Here is a 19,155-nt window from a genome sequence, read left to right on the forward strand (position 1 = left end):
CTCTGGACAAATGAGAGAATGTTCTAGCTCAGTTAATGAGGAAACCATGCCTGTTTGTTCTGATCAAGATTTAGTGTTAGCTTTATCTGAATAATATCAATATTAGCTGCAATGTTGCCTTTATCCAGAGTTCAAATGTTTGCTATAATGTGTATAAATTGATGATACCATAGAAATGCATGAAAGACATTCAAAGCAACACCAATAACACACTCACTTCATGGATGCAAGCAAACAAAAATGGCTTGATGATAATTTGTCACTGGATGGAATGTTAAATGAAAGAAATCTGGACTTGAGATGGGTGAATATCAGATGTGCATGAATGGATCATGGCCATAACATGCAAGTAGGCATTGGGTATGACATGGAAACAAACCTTGGAGAAATATCACATCCTTGCTGCATAAAGGCACCCAAGGAAAACCAAAGACTGTTAAATATTCCAAATTCATTTGGAGGATCGGGAGGGCTTTGCGGGTCACGAGGTTCTTCATTGTTGTCTTCCAAGTGCCATTCGTAAGGGCTGAATCTGCTGACTAGGAAAAGAACTACACTGACTCCAATGTAAGCGAAGACGATGCACATCCAGATTTCATAAGCCAAGGGATCCAGAAATGAGAATACTCCTGGTTTTGATTTCTGAGGCTTCTTTATCATGATGGAGATGCCCAGGCTCATAAACGGCTTTGAGAAATCTATGACTTCTTCACGGACCAGCGTTATAGTGAGTGGAGCAACAGCTATATCAGCCCTCTGGAAAAAAAACATTTTTTGACTTTTAGAGACAGTATTTCCATTAGTCATTTGCCACTTAATATACCTCTTTGGTAGAAATATAAAGTCTTAAGTCACTATAACCAACTGATTTGTCAATGCTTTGGTTAGATAAGTAGTAGCATTCAGTGGGTCCTAAAATACTCTAACTTGATGGTAAGTTAAGGAAAAGACACTTCGTCCTCTGAGGCTTGGCTTAGGGCAACTGCTTCAATTATTTTTCCTAAAATTGTTTTGCTACCTTGCAACTCAACTTCTACTCTCCTGTGACATACCACTGTTTAATTCTTATATTCTTATTTTAATTTTCATTCACTTATGTCATATCTCCCTTACCTGACCGGAAATTCTTGTGGGAAAAGCATAATAGTCTATACTTTTGATATGTGCCTCCCTCCTCACCATGAGGTGCAGCACAGGACTACAGTACTCAGTTTAACACTTGAGTGTTTGCCATTATTCTTGACTTATTTCTTTGAGAGTATGTCTATAAAAACATAAGTTCTTTGAAGGCAGGGGTTCAGTTTCCTATTTTTGTATCTATCACTGCAAAAGATCCTAAACTAAAGAAACTGTAGATGCCTAAACAATAAGCTCTTGACTATTGAATACGAAATATGCAAACATGAAAGAATTCTGCATGGGCAATAAGGGCAAAGCAGTTATTACAATACATATTAATTTATATAGTAAGCCATCATTTCTAGTGATAAATATCAGTGTAGCACACATGTATTGGATCAATAAAATAAATGTGTCAGTAGTGCACTGCATTAGTTCAGGCAAAGGCAGACAATGTTTTTATAGTAGTCCCATGGAAATAGGCACTAGGAACTTCTACCCTTATTTCTTTTGTCTTCCACAATAGTTCCCTTATGTCAGTAGTAGGTTTTAGTCTGAAGCCAGACCTTAAAATGCATACTTAGAAAAATGCTCATGAGGAAAGGCTTTGGATGGTATATCAGGTATACAGTGAAAACACCAATTTTGATGATCATTTTTTCTTTGTTAAATAGTTATGCCTCAATATCCCTATCAGTAGGGGAAGAATGATGAAATCTGAGACAGGGTTTTTTTTTTAATGTTCTAGTACTTTGATTTACACATGGTGACTCAAACTGGTTAAGAAACACCCCTTAGTTAATTGAAGGGGAAATGCAGTAATAAACAGCCAGCTAACATTGATTCACTGCTTACTCTGTGTGAGGTGTTGTGCTAAGTCCCTTATATATATTTAATTCTCACAGCAACCTTGAGGTTGGTCCATGATCATTCTCATGTTAGAGAAGGAGGAAGTGAGGTACTGAGAGGCTGGGATTAGAACCCTGGTCTTCAGATTCCAGAACTCACTCTCTTAACCACCATAATATACTAACTCCAGAGATACTTGCACGTGTCTACTATATATTACTTTATGTACAATAATCAACCTCAGCAATGCCTCTCGGGTTCATTCCAGTGTATATCTGAGTGCCTATTCTGTGCCAAGCACTATTCTTGGTACTAGGGGTGAAGCAGTGAGCAAGACAAACAAAACAGACAAAAATCTGCTGCAGAATGTATACATTTATTGAAGCCAACAGCCTGCTGACCAAATCTACCTTGAAGGCTGACTACCATCTCAAACTCACCATTTCTAAAATTAAATCCATCATCTATCACCGTGAGGTTGATTCTTCTTTAAGTCTGTGAATGATGCTTATTCCAAACGTTTCCCAGTCCCTAATCCTTACCTACCCTCTCTGCAGATGATCTTGCCTCTTCCTTTACTGAGAAGATGGAAGCCATCTGGTATGAGCTCTATCACCTCAGTGCCTTTCTTCTCTTCCTCAGTATATTGCTGTATCTTTATCCCTGCTGTCATTCCCATCGCTTAGAAAATGAACTCTTTCTAAGATTTAATCTACGTATTCCTTGCATCTCATACTCTTCTGTCTCCTTAAAATTCAGCTGTTTATTCTCTTTTACTATTTTCTCCTTCTCAATCTATTCCAGTGGTTCTCAGTGTGTGATTCCCCAGACTTAGCAGCAACAGAGTCACCTGGGAACTTGTTAGAAATGCCAATTCTCAGGCCCCACCCCATGTTTATTAAATAAGAAACTTGGGGGGGGGGTGGGCCCAGGTGGCCCTCCAGGTGATTCTAATTCTTGCTGTAATTTGAAACCACTGAGAGATCTTATTCACTTAATAATTACCACATACTCAGGTAATTCCGTTTACTGACAAAGAAAAATGAAACAAAAAAGCACTTCTTCCTCCTTTTTTTGGATCCTACTACCCTCTTAACCATAGAGCATCACTACCTATCACCACCAATCTTCTTGAAAAATTCGTCTTTACTATCTCTTGATTTTAACACAATGTTTCCCTTATACACCTGTGCTCTAACTTCCATTCCCCTCCAATTTAGTGAAATTGCTTCTTGAACTATATGCTTGGTTACCAAATTCAAAGACCTTTCCACAGACCACTCATATGATACCACTGGCCCTTAGCACTATATATACCCTCTTTCCTTAGCTCTCTGATCCTGAAGACTATGGGTTCTTCTCCTACCTTTCTGAATGTTCATTTTCTGTCTTTGCTTCCTAGTTCTCTCAGTCAAGATGTACGTTTGTACCTCCACAGTCTATTCACGGGCCCTGGTTTGGTAGGTAATTTATGAAGGTTTGTGGAATAAGCAAGTCTCTTTAAGGTTCTGTTCTTCCTTTCTCCCCTCAGTATTATTACCTATGGCTTCAACTCTTCCCTCATTGTGCTAACTCCTGAATCACCAGTTCCACATTTCTAACTGGAGGGGAGACAAACACAGATTTTATCTATTTTACTCTTTTGCCTGGGGCCAGACCAGGTCATAGAAACAAAAGCAACTGAGGAGAATGGAATTGGCCCAAAAGCTAGTGGGGTTTTTTGGCACAGAGAGTCTGAATCAGCTAGAAAGAACCTTGTCATGCCAAGAGAATTCACAGATAAAGCCACCTTCTATCCCTGCCAACATATTTCTACCTCCTGCTTAGAACGTGCAAATGCCCTGCTAGCAGCATTTCCCATTTGATCTCATTTGATTTAATTACTTCATTTAACTAGTTTTTTTTTTATCTTTAAAGTCAAAATACTAGATAGTTCTAAAAGAAATTGCCACTTCTTTGTTTTGGAAGGAAGAACTAAGGGACACTTGTGTGAGAAAATCACTTCAGATTGAGTTTAGGGGAATTAGGTTCTTTTTCAAGCACATCAAGAAAGGATTTTGAGAATCTTGACACCCTTTAAGAGAAAAAAACCTAACTCAGTGACTGAAACACTCACCAGATGATAAGCACAGCTAAATGCTAACAAGATGTGGCTAGATAGACAAAGTGGGGCTTCTTGTCTGGTTCCCAGGAACATGCAGCAAAAGAACAGATTCCCAAAGAAAGGCATTTTTATTTTTATTTTTTAAAATTTTATTTATTTATTTTTTGCCTGCCTGAGCATTTTTTTTTTTTACTGAGGTATAACTACTGAAGCCTGCGCACCTAGAGCCCATGCTCTGCAAGAAAAGGCACCGCAATGAGAAGCCTGCGCACTGCAATGAAGAGTAGCCTCCGTACGCAGCAACGAAGATGCAGCCAAAAAGAAAGCCATTTTTAGTTTGAAGTACTTTTGAAGTCACACAAGACAAAAGGAAGAAGCTGCTCCCCTCAGGCACTTGCTCTTCAGACAGTCTTTTCTACCTTTACTGAACTGTTTCTTTCTAAGGAGCTTTTTCAGAGATGGCAGTTTGTTTTTCTGGAGGGTGCTTCTTCAGTGAAGAACAGTGTTAAATCTGTGCTCAATTAAGCCTCATTGATGTGGACCTGCCTCCAACATGAGAATTACCACACTGAACCTGAAAAAAGACCTATACAGACAGAAATAGACAAAGGGATAGCAAAGAGCAGGTAGAAGGCTCAACTGGTAGAGGAGAAGGGAGCAACCCCTCCCATCTCTTGCATGCTTTGTGAGACCAATGCAGCAGAACGGTCATATCAGCTCATAGCCAGCCTTGGAGAAACCCTTGCCCTCTGCCACCACTATCCCTTCCTCCATATGAAAAGGCTCTTGTCATGGTCTCTTATTTCAGAGCTCAAGGCCTGCTTGGTATAATGTCTGTGACGCAATCAACATACTTATTAGAGGAAATGGGGAGTAGCAGGTAACTAACTAGTGTCAGAAAAGACCCATTTAGCTCTCCTGGGACAGCTGTAGCATGCAGATGAGCGGAAAGGTCATTTTCAGGTCAAGTTAAAGATTTCAGAGGCCAACACTGACGAAAAAGTGAAAAAGGCAACACCCCAAATGGCATTCTTTTCCTGGTCTCGGCTCCTTATGAAAGCCAGCTGTGTCTGGGAGAGAGTGTTAAGAATTCTCCATAGGGCTAGGGAGCAGCTGAAATTCGGACGCAGTAGTGAAGTATCTCACTTGTGGCATCCTGAGTCAGTCCAGTGGCCTTTTGTCCTCAAGCCTCTGCCTGTGCTAGTGACAGCAGTCAGCAGGCCATTTTCAGAAACCTTGGTGGGGAAGTAGGTGGTGTGACGGTGCTCTGGGTGATGGACAAAACCCAGCAAATGGAAAGAGCTCAGGGTGAGTTTGCTAGCGCTTTTGCTTGCATCTTGACTACTTAAAGGATTTTCATCAAGCAGCTTAAGAGTGGCTGTGTGGGCTCAGTAAACACACAGAATTAGGCTTGATTTTTCCACTCACCAGTGGCAAACCCGGAGTAACTGCACTATTGCAGGGGATTTAGCTTGAGGGGATATATAATCCTTTTCATAGGTGGGTTGCCAAAGTTGTAAATTTCATAAAACTTAAAACCCAACAAACTCATATGTATAGGGACAATGCGCTTAAGAGTCTGACAGGTTGAAGACAGAAATTACGCTTATTTTATTTTTTTAACATCGTTACTGGGGTATAATTGCTCTACAATGGTGTGTTAGTTTCTTCTGTATAGCAAAGTGAATCAGCTATACGTCTACATATATCCCCATATCCCTTCCCTCTTGCGTCTCCCTCCCACCCTCCCTATCCCACCCCTCTAGGTGGTCACAAAGCACCGAGCTGATCTCCCTGTGCTCTGCGGCTGCTTCCCACTAGCTATCGATTTTACGTTTGGTAGTGTATATTTGTCCATGCCACTCTCTCACTTCCTCCCAGCTTACCCTTCCCCCTCCCCGTGGCCTCAAGTCCATTCTCTACCTCTGTGTCTTTATTCCTGTCCTGCCCCTAGGTTCTTCAGAACCATTTTTTCCCCCCGCCTATAGCATTTGTTGTAAAGCTGGTTTGGTGGTGCTGAATTCTCTTAGCTTTGCTTGTCTGTAAAGGTTTTAATTTCTCTGTCGAATCTGAACGAGATCCTTGCCGGGTAATCTTGGTTGTACGTTTTTCCCTTTCATCACTTTAAATATGTCCTGCCACTCCCCTCTGGCTTGCAGAGTTTCTGCTGAAAGATCAGCTGTTAACCTTATGGGGATTCCCTTGTGTGTTATTTTTCCCTTGCTGCTTTTAATATGTTTTCTTTTTATTTAATTTTTGATAGTTTCATTAATATGTGTCTTGGCGTGTTTCTCCTTGGATTTACCCTGTATGGGACTCTCTGTGCTTCCTGGACTTGATTAACTATTTCCTTTCCCATATTAGGGAAGTTTTCAACTATAATCTCTTCAAATATTTTCTCAGTCCCTTTCTTTTTCTTTTCTTCTTCTGGGACCCCTATAATTCAAATGTTGGTTGAGTTTAATGTTGTCCCAGAGGTCTCTGAGACCATCCTCAATTCTTTTCATTCTTTATTCTTTGTTCTGCTCTGCAGTAGTTATTTCCACTATTTTATCTTCCAGGTCACTTATCCGCTCTTCTGCCTCAGTTATTCTCCTATTGATCCCTTCTAGAGAATGTTTAATTTCATTTAGTGTGTTGTTCATCATTGTTTATTTGCTCTCTAGTTCTTCTAGGTCCTTGTTAAACGTTTCTTGTATTTTCTCCATTTTATTTCCAAGGTTTTGAATCATCTTTAATATCATTACTCTGAATTCTTTTTTAGGTAGACTGCCTATTTCCTCTACATTTGTTAGGTCTGGTGGGTTTTTATCTTGCTCCTTCATCTGCTGTGTGTTTCTCTGTCTTCTCATTTTGCTTAACTTACTGTGTTTGGAGTCTCCTTTTCACAGGCTGCAGGTTCGTTGTTCCCGTTGTTTTCGGTGTCTGTTCCCAGTGGCTAAAGTTGGTTCAGGGGGTTGTGTAGGCTTCCTGGTGGAGGGGACTAGTGCCTGTGTTCTGGTGGATGAGGCTGGATCTTGTCTTTCTGGTGGGCAGGACCACGTCTGGTGATGTGTTTTGGGGTGTCTGTGGCCTTAGTATGATTTTAGGCAGCCTCTCTTCTAATGGGTGGGGTTGTGTTCCTGTCTTGCTAGTTGTTCGGCATAGGGTGTCCAGCACTGCAGCTTGCTGGTCATTGAGGGAGCTGGGTCTTAGTGTTGAGATGGAGATCTCTGGGAGATTTTTGCCATTTGATATTACATGGAACTCGGAGGTCTCTGGTGGACCAGTGTCCTGAACTCAGCTCTCCCACCTCAGAGGCTCAGGCCTGATTCCCGGCTGGAGCACCAAGACCCTGTCAGCCACACAGCTCAGAAGAAATGGTAGAAAAAAAAGAAAGAAAGAAAAATAAAATAAAATAAAATAAAGTTATTAAAATAAAGAGTTAAAAAATATTAAAATAAAAAAATTTAAATGTAATTATAAAAGAAAGAAGAGAACAACCAAACCAATAAACAAATACACCAATGATAACAAGTGCTAAAAACTGAACTATGATAAACATATAAATCAGAAACTATTCAGTCGCATACTGCAAATCCCAAGACTACAGTTGCTCCCAAAGTCCACCTCCTCAATTTGGGATGATTCGTTGTCTATTCAGGTATTCCACAGATGCAGGGTACATCAAGTTGATTGTGGAGATTTAATCTGCTGCTCCTGAGGCTGCTGGGAGAGATTTCCCTTTCTCTTCTTTGTTCGCACAGCTCCCGGGGTTCAGCTTTGGATTTGGCCCCGCCTCTGCGTGTAGGTCGCCAGAGGGCGTCTGTTCTTTGCTCAGACAGGACGGGGTTAAAGGAGCAGCTGCTTCGGGGGCTCTGGCTCATTCAGGCCGGGGGGAGGGAGGGGTACGGAGTGCGGGGCGAGCCTGCGTGGCAGAGGCCGGCGTGACGTTGCACCAGCCTGAGGAGTGCTGTGCGTTCTCCCGGGGAAGTTGTCCCTGGATCACGGGACCCTGGCAGTGGCGGGCTGCACAGGCTCCCGGGAGGGAGGTGTGGAGAGTGACCTGTGCTTGCACACAGGCTTCTTGGTGGCGCAGCAGCAGCCTTAGCATTTCATGCTCGTCTGTGGTGTCCACGCTGATAGCTGCGGCTTGCGCCCGTCTCTGGAGCTCGTTTAGGCGGTGTTCTGAATCTCCTCTCCTCCGGCACCGTGAAACAATGGTCTCTTGACTCTTAGGCAGGTTCAGACTTTTTTCCCGGACTCCCTCCCGGCTAGCCGTGGCGCAATAGCGCCCTTCAGGCCATGCTCACACAGCCGACCCCAGTCCTCTCCCTGGGATCTGACCTCTGATGCCCGAGCCTCAGCCATGACGCTTAGTTTAAATGTCATTTAAAACTTTTTTTTGAGCTGAAAGGCGTATGTTATAGCTGAATCATCTGATGATCTGATGCAAAACGTAACCCACCTGGAGACTGTGCGTGAGCAGGAGCTTGTCAGCTACAATTTTAAAGCACTTGTTGAAAGCAAGGGGGAGGATGAGAGAGAGTGGGTAGGCAATGCATTGGCGTGTAGTGCATAAGATATTATATGTCATCTGAGAGAAGAGGCAGACGTGACCTGACCCCTCATCCCTGTATCAACCATAAGGTTCTAGTAGCCTTTGGCAGACATGTTGTTTGGAAAGTTTAAATGTGTTGGAGAAAGGAGTGGGACAAAATCAAGCTAGACAATAGGAACATAATTGCTACCTGTTGGGGGCCTGGACTTAAACTGCTTTATTGGCTGTACTCTATGGGATATTTAACGTCTGCAGTTGTTTGGATCTGGAGAAAGGGATGAGGTCTATTTAAATCTCTGCAACAACAAGCAGTGTCACAACAGGATCTCCTCGTTTCTTTATACAGAACAGATGTCGCAGTCTGGATCTCTTGGTTAGGGCTCCCTGTCCTTGGGGAGCTGAGAGAGTTAAAGACAAAGTGAAGATAAAGGAGTGTCCCTGGAGCTGGGTAAAGGCCTTGTGAGACTAAATTTGGTTGGAAATATTTCCCCACCGTGTCTGCTCAGAATGGCAGACTTCCATGCATCATTAATGCTCCTTCCTGGAATTCATATGCCTCATTTGAAAGAGAGGGGTGCTTTTATCAAACCATCAGCCCTCCTGCCAAAGCCCAGTGTAATCACCTGAAGAACAGAAGAGAATATTTGGCATCTGTTATTTCACCCTTGCTTCTCTGCCTTTTAGCTGGAAGGACAGATCGACTTTCTGTCTTTCTTAATGGGAAATGAATCTATCTTAGGATAGTGACAACTTAAGAGACAATTTCTTCTAGGTAGAGAAATGTCAGTGTGAATAGCATCTGTAAAATTGCCATTTGTCCCAGGAGTGTGAAGGAGTCTGAGGATGCCCAGGGGATGTGACCTGGAATCAATTGTCCTCCAGCCTCATCTCTACCCCCAAGCTCTCTGCTCTCTTGTAAGCCAGAGGTACCAATCTGGGTAGTATTTTGTCTGTCCTTTCTTATCCTTAGTTCTAAGTACTAGGAACATAAGGAACATGGCAGCTGCCCACTGGGAGGTGTCCTTTTGTCAATTAGGACCTCAATTTCCTTCCAGCCCTTGTCCTGACTCTCTTTTTCTGTTAGATCATATCTCCTCTCAAAGGGCAGAAACCCTCAGCTGCCTACCTGGGTTTTCAGATATTTCAAGTGATAACTAGAGATGTGTATTACATTATCCTGGAGGCCACAGATAAACAGGATGGGTATCTCAGATGGAAAAGCTCATAATCCAACTAGATTGTAAGCCCCTTGAAGACAGGTAGGATTATCTTCCCATAATTGGACACGCTTAGTAAACTGAACCAATGACTCGGTGGACAGAGTACTGGACCAGGAATCATGAAACCTGAGTTATAGTCTAAGCTCTGCCAAGCTGTGTGATTTTGTGACTTTGTCACAATACCTGCCACTATTCCTGTCATCCCTGTCCTATAGCAGGACTTGGTTTCCTGGTTTACCCAATGGGCAGTTCTAATGTTCAGTCCTGGCCAGTCTCCACATTTATGTGTAAAATGAATGAAAAGGTAGGCTAAAGAATATCTAAGAGCCCTGCTAGCAACAAAATGTTTTTAAATGTCCTCTTAAAACACATGCTATTTGGGAACCGTAAAAACTTGTGGTTGAGGACAACTGCCATGTGGCGATGTTACAGACATTAAGCTCAAAATCGAAACTTCTAAAAGCAGGTGGACAGTTTCAAGTCCATAATGTTCTGAAGCGCTTATATAACGGGGGCACATTGTGTCCTACTGACATTTGTTTCAAAAATAGCCTTCTTAGCGATACAAGGTGGCCCAAACATCAACCTTGATTTGATTTTCTTTAGAGGAAAAAAAAACCATTTAGGACTCATCTGAAAAGAGGCTGATTGGCTTCTTTCTTCTTTACCAAGTTTAATTTATTTTGACTCTTTCTTGAGACTTTATGGCAGATACTGAAATCTCCTTTGCAAAGCTTTTTTCATCTCTGCCTTTCTTCATTTTTTTCCTACTCTGATCTGTTGTACATACTAAAAGTGTAAGAGAAAATGCCCTAAAGATAAAGCTGTGTCTATCTGTGTAGTTTTCGTGTTATTGCAAGAAATACTTCCATGTTCTCCATCCTTTTGCTTATTAAGCACTTAGGGAAGTCACTGGGTGGGGAGGGGTTTGCCCTTCTTTTTCTTAAGCAACTTGCAAACCATAGGAGACCAGGCCTGCCAGAAATGAATGCCTGTTTTCACTTTTCTCCATTTCTATCAATGACAGAGAAGTTGCAAACTTCCCAATGCTGAAAGATGAAAACTTCTAAATGAAGAGGAAGACTCACTTAGCTTAGATCATCCTCCCTTACAGACAGCTCTCACTCTAAGCATGAGAAGAACGTCCATTTTCCATAGCCACACATCTTAGAGGAAAGTGGAACTTGGCAGTCCACTCAGATAGGTTGGTTTGTTCTCGGTTCCCGGGAATCACCTTGTGTTACAATCTCAGAAAGCACCAGACACTTGTTCTAGGTCAGGGGAGGGAGGAGGACATTTCTGTAAGAGCCTTCCCTGGCTATTGCTTTTATCTTTAGTAGAAAGAACTGGGTGAAAAAGATGGATAGGCTCCTCCAGGAGAATTTTTACCTCTTCAGTAGTAGAGAGTTGGTTTCTAAATTACTAAACAAATATGGGACTTGCTAATTCTCAAGCTCCCTCACTCACACATACACAAACTGGAAAGAGGAAGAGAATGTGCAGATTAAGTGGGTGCAGTACAGAGGACATGCCAGAGGAGAAACCAAAATCCACTGAGAAAGCTGGTCTTTGTCTGAACAATGTCAAGAAATTTGCCTTGCTCTTCAGCACTGTGTTTAATGTCCTGTGCAGTGACAGGAGGGCACTGAGCTATTTACACAGCGTGACAGGCTTTCTCTTGAGACAGTAAAGCGCTCTGGCAATTGAGACATAATGGGCTGGTAGAGCCCATGCCAGTTACTCTGCCCTAGTGGAAACAGCCCCTAAATTCCTTGTCAGGTTTATGTGGCCAAATACTGTTCCCCACAGAGTGGCTAAGGCACCAAGGGCCTTTGCAATATGTTTCAACTATCTTTTAGGATGGGATGGGTCTGCAACACTTGGCTGTTAGGCAGTATAGGGCAAAGGTTAAAGAACACACACTTCATAGTCAGAGACCTGGGTTCAAATCACTGTGTCAGTACAAGCTGTTTGACCTTGATATGAGACTTCACCTCTCTAGGCTTCAATTTTTCTCATCTGTAGAATGACATTAATAGCGTTTTGAGAATTAAGTTACATAATGCTTGTAAAGCACTTGGCACAATGCCTGGCGACCAGTTAAATATGCAACAAATGGTAGCTAATAATAATAAAAATATTATAGGATTACCTCTCACCATGAACTCAACTTAATGGATATTGGCTGGGCATTATTATGTTCCAGGCGTTCATTCATTAAAGCAAAAAGTGAGTATCTCTTATGTACCAGGTAATGTGCTAAGAGCAGGGGAGAGCTGTGAGCGAGACAGGACCTCTTAGAGCCTGAGTGTTGGGCAGATTAGGGACAGGAAACAGAAGAAGACTTGATCACCAACTTGTAAAGTAAGAGGTTACAGCTGTGTCAAGATGGTTCCGAGCTTCTCAGAAAGCATGATGGATGCTCTGTCCCTCCTTCAGTCCCTCTCTCTGGCCTTAGAAGTTCTTCTTTCTCATAACTGGGTTCACTTGCATCTTATCTGCAATTCAGCCCTGCCCCAGTTCCCAGGACCAGCCTTGACCCGAGACAGGGTCCAGCCCCACAGCTGGGGGCTAAGGTTCAAATCGCCTTGCAGCTTGTGTGACTGGAAGATGGTGCCTTGGTTTTGATACTTGAGGTCCAGTCTCATTTTAAGCCTTAATTCCCTTTCTGTGCCCTTATTTTTAGAAATGAGCTTCTGCCTTTGTGCGTGTTCCTTAGGACCTGTTCCAAAAACTTATTTAGTGACCCCAGTACTATCTTACGATTGGAGAGCTATACCTTATTCTTGTTAATTCCTGTCTCAAGCGCTAGAGACCTCATCCTAAACCTCAGTCCAATAGCTAACTTGTGGACATTTGCTTCTTGCCAGACTCTTCTCAATATATCCACCCCCTAAATTCCTCTCCTTCCCCTAACCTGTTGTTTAGACAGGGACTGGTGGTTGCAAGTAACCTTTGTCTGTTAGAACTAAACCTCTGCCACTGCCACCTGCACTTGGGTTAGTTTTCTTGGGACTGGTTCACCCAATGGGTGGTTCTTATGTCCAGTTTTGTTTATTTCCATATGCCTCATTGGGTGGCCCAAGATCTGACCTTCCCAATCAGAGGCCCAAACCTTTTACAGCTAAACCCCTGAGGAGCTCTGAAGATACTACTGTACCCCTTTTTAAAAGCCCTAACTATTAGTATAATTCTTTTGTACTTTGCCCATGGGCAAGCCCTTGGCAGAGCCATTCTGTTCATTCATTAATTCATTCAAGATATATTTATTGGACTCCATTATGTGTCAGGCCATGGCATATTGAAATGAATCAGATATGGCTTCTGTTTTCAAGGAGTTCATAGACTAGTTGGGACAGCTAAACTTGAAAACAGATCGTTATAATAGAGGTTCAAAAGTACTATGAGAGGGCTTCCCTGGTGGCGCAGTGGTTGAGAGCCCGCCTGCCGATGCAGGGGACACGGGTTCGTGCCCCGGTCTGGGAAGATTCCACATGCCGCAGAGCGGCTGGGCCCGTGAGCCATGGCCGCTGAGCCTGCGCGTCTGGAGCCTGTGCTCCACAAAGGGAGAGGCCACAGCACTGAGAGGCCTGCGTACCACACACACACACACACACACACACACACACACACACAAGTACTATGAGAAAGCAAAAAAAATACTATAAGGAAGCAAAAAGCAGGGGCAGCTAACCAGATTGCAGGTGGGTGCATAAGATTAGGGAAGGCTTCCTGAAAGAGGTGACACCTCTGAGTTCTGAAGGACCGGTAGGTGGTGTTAGCCAGCTGAAGAGAGGTGAAGGTCCTTCCAGGCCTGCCTTCAGGGAACAATGTATACTTTGCTATAGCTGGAACATTGAGTGTGAAGGAGGAAGAGGACCAGATGAAACTAGAGAGGTAGGTGGGGGCCAGGTGACAAAGTGCCTTCTTTGCCATGCTAAGGAATTTGAATTTTATCCTGATTTCTAAAGTGAGAAACTACAATAATGTGGATTTGATTTGCCAGGGTAAGAGCAGAGGCAGGGAAACCAAGTAAAGACTGTCAAATGGTAAGAACCCTAACTAAGATGATGATGGTGGGAATGAAGTGTGTATCTGGATTTGAGAGACAGAAAAGTGGAATTGATAGGATATGGTGACTGACTGGATATGAGGGGATCGATGAGGAAAGATGACCTGGTTGCTTAGGCAACCAGGTGGGTGGTGATTCTGCTGCCTGAGACAGGGAACACAGAAGGAACAGATTTTCAATAGAGGGCAGGCTGTACTTAATGTTGCTAGATAAAGTTCTCCAATTCTACTTTCCTTTTAGTAAAATAATCCTGTTGCCCAAAGGATGCTATTGACAAGCTACCTTTTCAGAATTCAACCATAGAATAAAACGTTTTTTTGTACAGATCATATGAAAACTATACAATTGGATAAATACTGCACTTGAAAATTAAATTCCTCTATCTTTATTAGTTGGAAGGCATAGAAATAAATGAAAACAGAGTTGAAAAAAACTTACCCCATAGACAAGTTCCCCAACCATGCCGTTCCATATTTTAGTCTCTGGATCCCTTGCACCGTATTTCCCATCACCGACAATGGACAATTTGTATTTGATCCTTACATGTTTGGCTATTTCATAGGCTAAGTCTACACAGTAGCCTTCATATCGCTCATTTCCTTCCAGTTGCTCATGATTCTTCTTATACATTACATATGGTGATTCCTTTGGGATCAGAAGCAAGATCAAAGGATTACTCCTATACATTTTTCTAAGAGATAATAAATGTAGTAATGAAGTTTTGTTCCCCTGTGGCTATTGAGGTTTGGTGTGTTAAGAGAGCCTTTAAAAATGTTTGCTTAATAAGCAGAAGAGCCTCAATCGACTATTCATGGGGGCACATATTCCTTGGAGTCCTTAATTGATGATTTAAGGAAATAGAGAAGAATTTAAGTTCTTTCTGAGAGCTTGAAAGAACCAGTTTCCACCTGTAAAGTCTTTGATTTAGTCAGATTGGGCAGAGGTATTTCTCTTAGTTACACAAAGGTGAACTGCCTTTGATTTCTTGGGATTTACTATGTAAGATCCACAGCCAGCCCTGGCAAGCCCTAGGGAAGCACTGTGATCTTTGTGAGGTCAGGGTCTGTGGCTTATTCATTTTTATATCCTCAGGGCCTACTACAGTACCTAGGACAAAGTGAGTATTTGATAGGCATGTCTAAATGAAAGATAAACTTCAGCTGAATCTCCATTTAATTAATCACAATTTCAGACCTACTCATTTTCAGGCATACTCATTTTTAACCCGGGTTTGCACTTCATTCAGTAATGAAACATACCAGGTTTTAGAAAAGCATTTGAAAATAAGTGAAAATACTATTTCACATCCCAATAGTGCTTTTAGTTTTTCAGAAAAGCTTTACATGGTGAATATTGCCTTGAAACGTCTTATGACATGGATAGGAGATTATTATTATGACCATTCCATAAGTTAAAAAGTAACACAACTTGAGGCTCAGAGAAGTTGTGATTTGCACCGTTAAACTCAGGTTAGTGGTAGACCTAATATTAGACCCCTGACCTACTCTTTCCTCCATATAACGCTATCTCCCGGACAATGAAGAATTACATTTCCAGTCCAGATGAAGCATCAGTCCATGAGGGTAACAAAGAGGATAACAACATCTAAAACTATTGCGAATTCCTATTCTTTTTCTTTACTTAAATGACATTCTGTTCCTCATCATGGCAAGACGTTTCAAAAGGTTCCTAAGCTGACCTGTTGGAAGTTTCCACTGTTTGAACTTGAGGTCTTTCCTACTGGCTGAATAATGCTTTTCAGAAGACAGAAGTCTTGCTGTACAGAAAGCCCACCTACCTTCCATCCATACTTACCAGAATGGTGGTTACTACTATGGTCCGGTTCTCTGCAGATGCACTGTCATTGCTGATTTGCTGATCCGAGAAAGGCACAAACCTTTCATACTCATTCCAGTAGCCAGCCTAGAAAGAGCAGACATTTGACCTGGTTGCCTATTTTTCAGTCAAAAAGTGCTGCACGAAATTCAAGTGCTGTAGTAGAATGAAACTTTTTTGTAGTTGCTTGAGCAACAGAAGTGCTGTTCCTTCATCCTGGGGGTTCCCATCCCCACCTTGCTTTTACTGATATTTGGTAAAAATAAGTTAGCCCACTGTAGAATGATCAGCCTTTTTGATTCTTTAAACTCAGATAGCAGAAAAATTCTTTCCTTAAAACTGTAGGAAAGCTGGGTGGGCAATCAGTTGAGTATCCTGTAGAAATGGTACAAGATATTTTATGTTCTAAGGTTTTATTAAGTAACTACTAAATTCCCACTTCCTGACTAACTCACTATTAGTATGATAGACGCAAAGTGGTCATTATGAAATTTAGCTGTAGGGAAAGGTACTTTGTCCAGAGTCATTTTGGTGGGTGAGTTGGCAAAATGGAGAGATTACCTACTTTCCAATTATTTTGCTAAAATCATGTGTATCCTGGCAGCTTCTGTTTAAATAACATGCTATAAAATTTGTAATTCCTTCCCTGTATTGTAGGAAGCTGTTAATTAATCTTGAGTCTACCACTTTTTTTTTTTTTTTTTTTTTTTTTTTGCGGTACGCGGGCCCCTCACTGTTGTGGCCTCTCCCGTTGCGGAGCGCAGGCTCCGGACACGCAGGCTCAGCGGCCATGGCTCACGGGCACAGCCGCTCCGCGGCATGTGGGATCTTCCCGGACCGGGGCATGAACCCGCATCCCCTGCATCGGCAGGTGGACTCTCAACCACTGTGCCACCAGGGAAGCCCTTGAGTCTACCACTTTTAAAGGACCAGCCTCAGAGGGAAATAAATTTTAAAATGTGTAGATGGAATACTTTGATTACAAAACAGCTCTGCATCGTATCTACACTATTCACCAAATGGAAAGGCAAACATGATGTGTGGGAATTTGCTTTGGGTGTGTTTCCTAACACCTATTTCCTTGCATCTGAGGGCTGTTACTTTCTGAGAGATTTTTTATTTGGATATCTGTTTGGGTTACTTACTTTACGAGAGCCAGTGGCTTTCATTTCATACACATCGATGGTATAATTTGTCCTACGTCCGTAAGTGTCAAATTGGATGTTTCCAGTCATTCCTTGTACTTGTACCTGGTAGAAAGGGAAAAATGTAAAATTTAAAAATAGCACCACATTATTGCCTTTTTGGTTTTTGCGATGAGGTCCGCTGACAGATCTTGGAATCTTGGAGACTGTTTATCTTGAACCATTGAGCTATAGCCACCAGATCAGTCTATACAGATCTTCATTTCCTCTGCAGTGTTTTCTAAGTATGCCTTTTAGTTAATGAAGCTTTGAGTGGGTGTGACAGGCAGTTTCTTATATGATACAGTGAGGGCCCTACCACTACTTTTTCAAGGACCTGAAATTTCTTTTTTTTAAAAATACTTAACTTTCTCTTTATTTACCAGTTTTCAGAATAAAAATCTTTCATAGAATTGTCTAAAGGTAACCCATGTTTTTAGTATTATTATCAACTCATAGATTTAAATGTATTTTGTGTATTTCAATCCCTTTTTTTTGAAACTGATTTTTTAAATTAATTTTTATTGCAGTATGGTTGCTATAGAATGTTGTTAGTCTCTACTGCACAACAAAATGAATCAGCCATACACATACAGATATCCCCTCCCTTTTGGATTTCCCTCCCATTTAGGACACCACAGTGCATTAAGTAGAGTTCCCTGTGCTATACAGTATGTTCTCATTAGTTGTCTATTTTATACATAGTATCAATAATGTATATGTGTCAATCCCAGTCTCCCAGTTTCTCCCACCCCACTCCTTTCTCCCTTGGTATCCATACATTTGTTCTCTACATCTGTGTCTCTATTTCTGCTTTGCAAATAAGATCACCTATACCATTTTTCTAGATTCCAAGGAACCTGAAATTTCTACCATTCATCTTTTCTGAAGGGAGTAGCCTGAAGAGTATTCTTAACTAAGATAATGCATTCTTCTGAACTGTGAGTTCCACTGTTCCCAACATCCAAACATAAACCAGCTTCAGTAACGTGGGCTCTGGGGCTCCTGGATTCATACTGTAACTTTATCACTTACTAACTGTATGACCTTGGGGATGTTCCTTAGTGCTTTTGTACCTCAGTGTCTTAATTTGTAAAATGGGAAATCCTAGTAGTACCTATCCCATGGAGTAGTTAGGAGGATTAAATGAGTTATACATATGTAGTGTTTAGATCAGTGTCTGGCATGTAGTGAGCATTGCAATACATGCTAGCTCTATTAATAATTATTATTATTAATCAAAATGAATTTAGTTCTGTTTCTTGAGGGGTTTACACATTTATCAGCTACCATAGTAACAGGGATGAGTTTTTCCTCTTTTTTTTTTAATCTTCCCGGACTGGGGCACGAATCCATGTCCCCTGCATCGGCAGGTGGACTCTCAACCACTGCGCCACCAGGGAAGCCCGAGTTTTTCCTCTTATTTAACCTATGCCCGGTTCCAGACAGGTAGTGGAGAGCTAGGCCATGGAGGGATAATCCATAGACTGATGAAATTTGTTAAGTCTAGGGAATCAGGAGTATTGAATACTATATAAAACAGATAGAGGTACTAAAATAGGCCAGACACCTAGTTGGGAGGCCAAATGCAGATGCATGTATGCCACAATTTTTACTGGGTCTGGGCCCCGTATTATGAATTAATAAGAGGCCATCTCTACTGGGTGGAGAGATTTCCTTACCTATTTTACAGTTCAAGGACACTGGATGAAAGCCCCTCTATAAATATGTCATTATTGTTACCCACTTGAATTACTTATCTGGTGAGTATGGGTCAAGGAATTTGCTTCAAAGAAAAAGAATCTGTCATTCTCCCAAGATGAAAGAATGGAATACTTTTTCATCTCTTATAGAAAAGTGACAAGCTGTTTGTTAAGCAAGTGAGAAGCGGTAATGGGCTTGTGCTGCAGAAGAGAAAATTGATGGCAAATAGTAGGGAGCATCTTTTTAAAGGGAACGGGGCTTGTTTGCCACCAGTAGGAGACCATGGAATATCTGTTGAAGGAGAAATGCTCCAATGTGACTCCCTGAAGACAAGTTGATTGTCCTACTAAATGAACAAACCTAAGCACTACTGTCAGCTTAGGCTTGCAGAGAAGGTGATGTCATGCTTCTGGCTAAAGAAAAGGTCCTTTGTTGAGATAGAAATTGCTTATCCAGTAGGATGGGTCTGATGCATACTGTGATGCATGAAGGGTTCTTTACACTCTATTTTGAGCACTGAATTCTAG

At 41.8% G+C, this 19,155-nt stretch overlaps 1 protein-coding gene across 1 annotated transcript in view; it reads right to left on the reverse strand.

The window, feature by feature from the left end:
- The window catches only part of GRIA3 (glutamate ionotropic receptor AMPA type subunit 3), a 282,812-nt gene that overhangs the window by 62,282 nt on the left and 201,375 nt on the right, over window positions 1-19,155 (reverse strand). Inside the window, exons 8-11 of the mRNA XM_060087942.1 lie at window positions 16,886-16,990; window positions 15,720-15,827; window positions 14,343-14,549; window positions 380-756 (exon numbers count right to left, since the gene is read on the reverse strand). Coding sequence (XP_059943925.1) covers window positions 380-756; window positions 14,343-14,549; window positions 15,720-15,827; window positions 16,886-16,990 — 797 coding nt within the window. The remainder of the gene's footprint in view (window positions 1-379; window positions 757-14,342; window positions 14,550-15,719; window positions 15,828-16,885; window positions 16,991-19,155) is intronic.

This window comes from Mesoplodon densirostris, chromosome X (assembly GCF_025265405.1).
Source record: "Mesoplodon densirostris isolate mMesDen1 chromosome X, mMesDen1 primary haplotype, whole genome shotgun sequence".
Taxonomy (NCBI): Eukaryota; Metazoa; Chordata; class Mammalia; order Artiodactyla; family Ziphiidae; genus Mesoplodon; species Mesoplodon densirostris.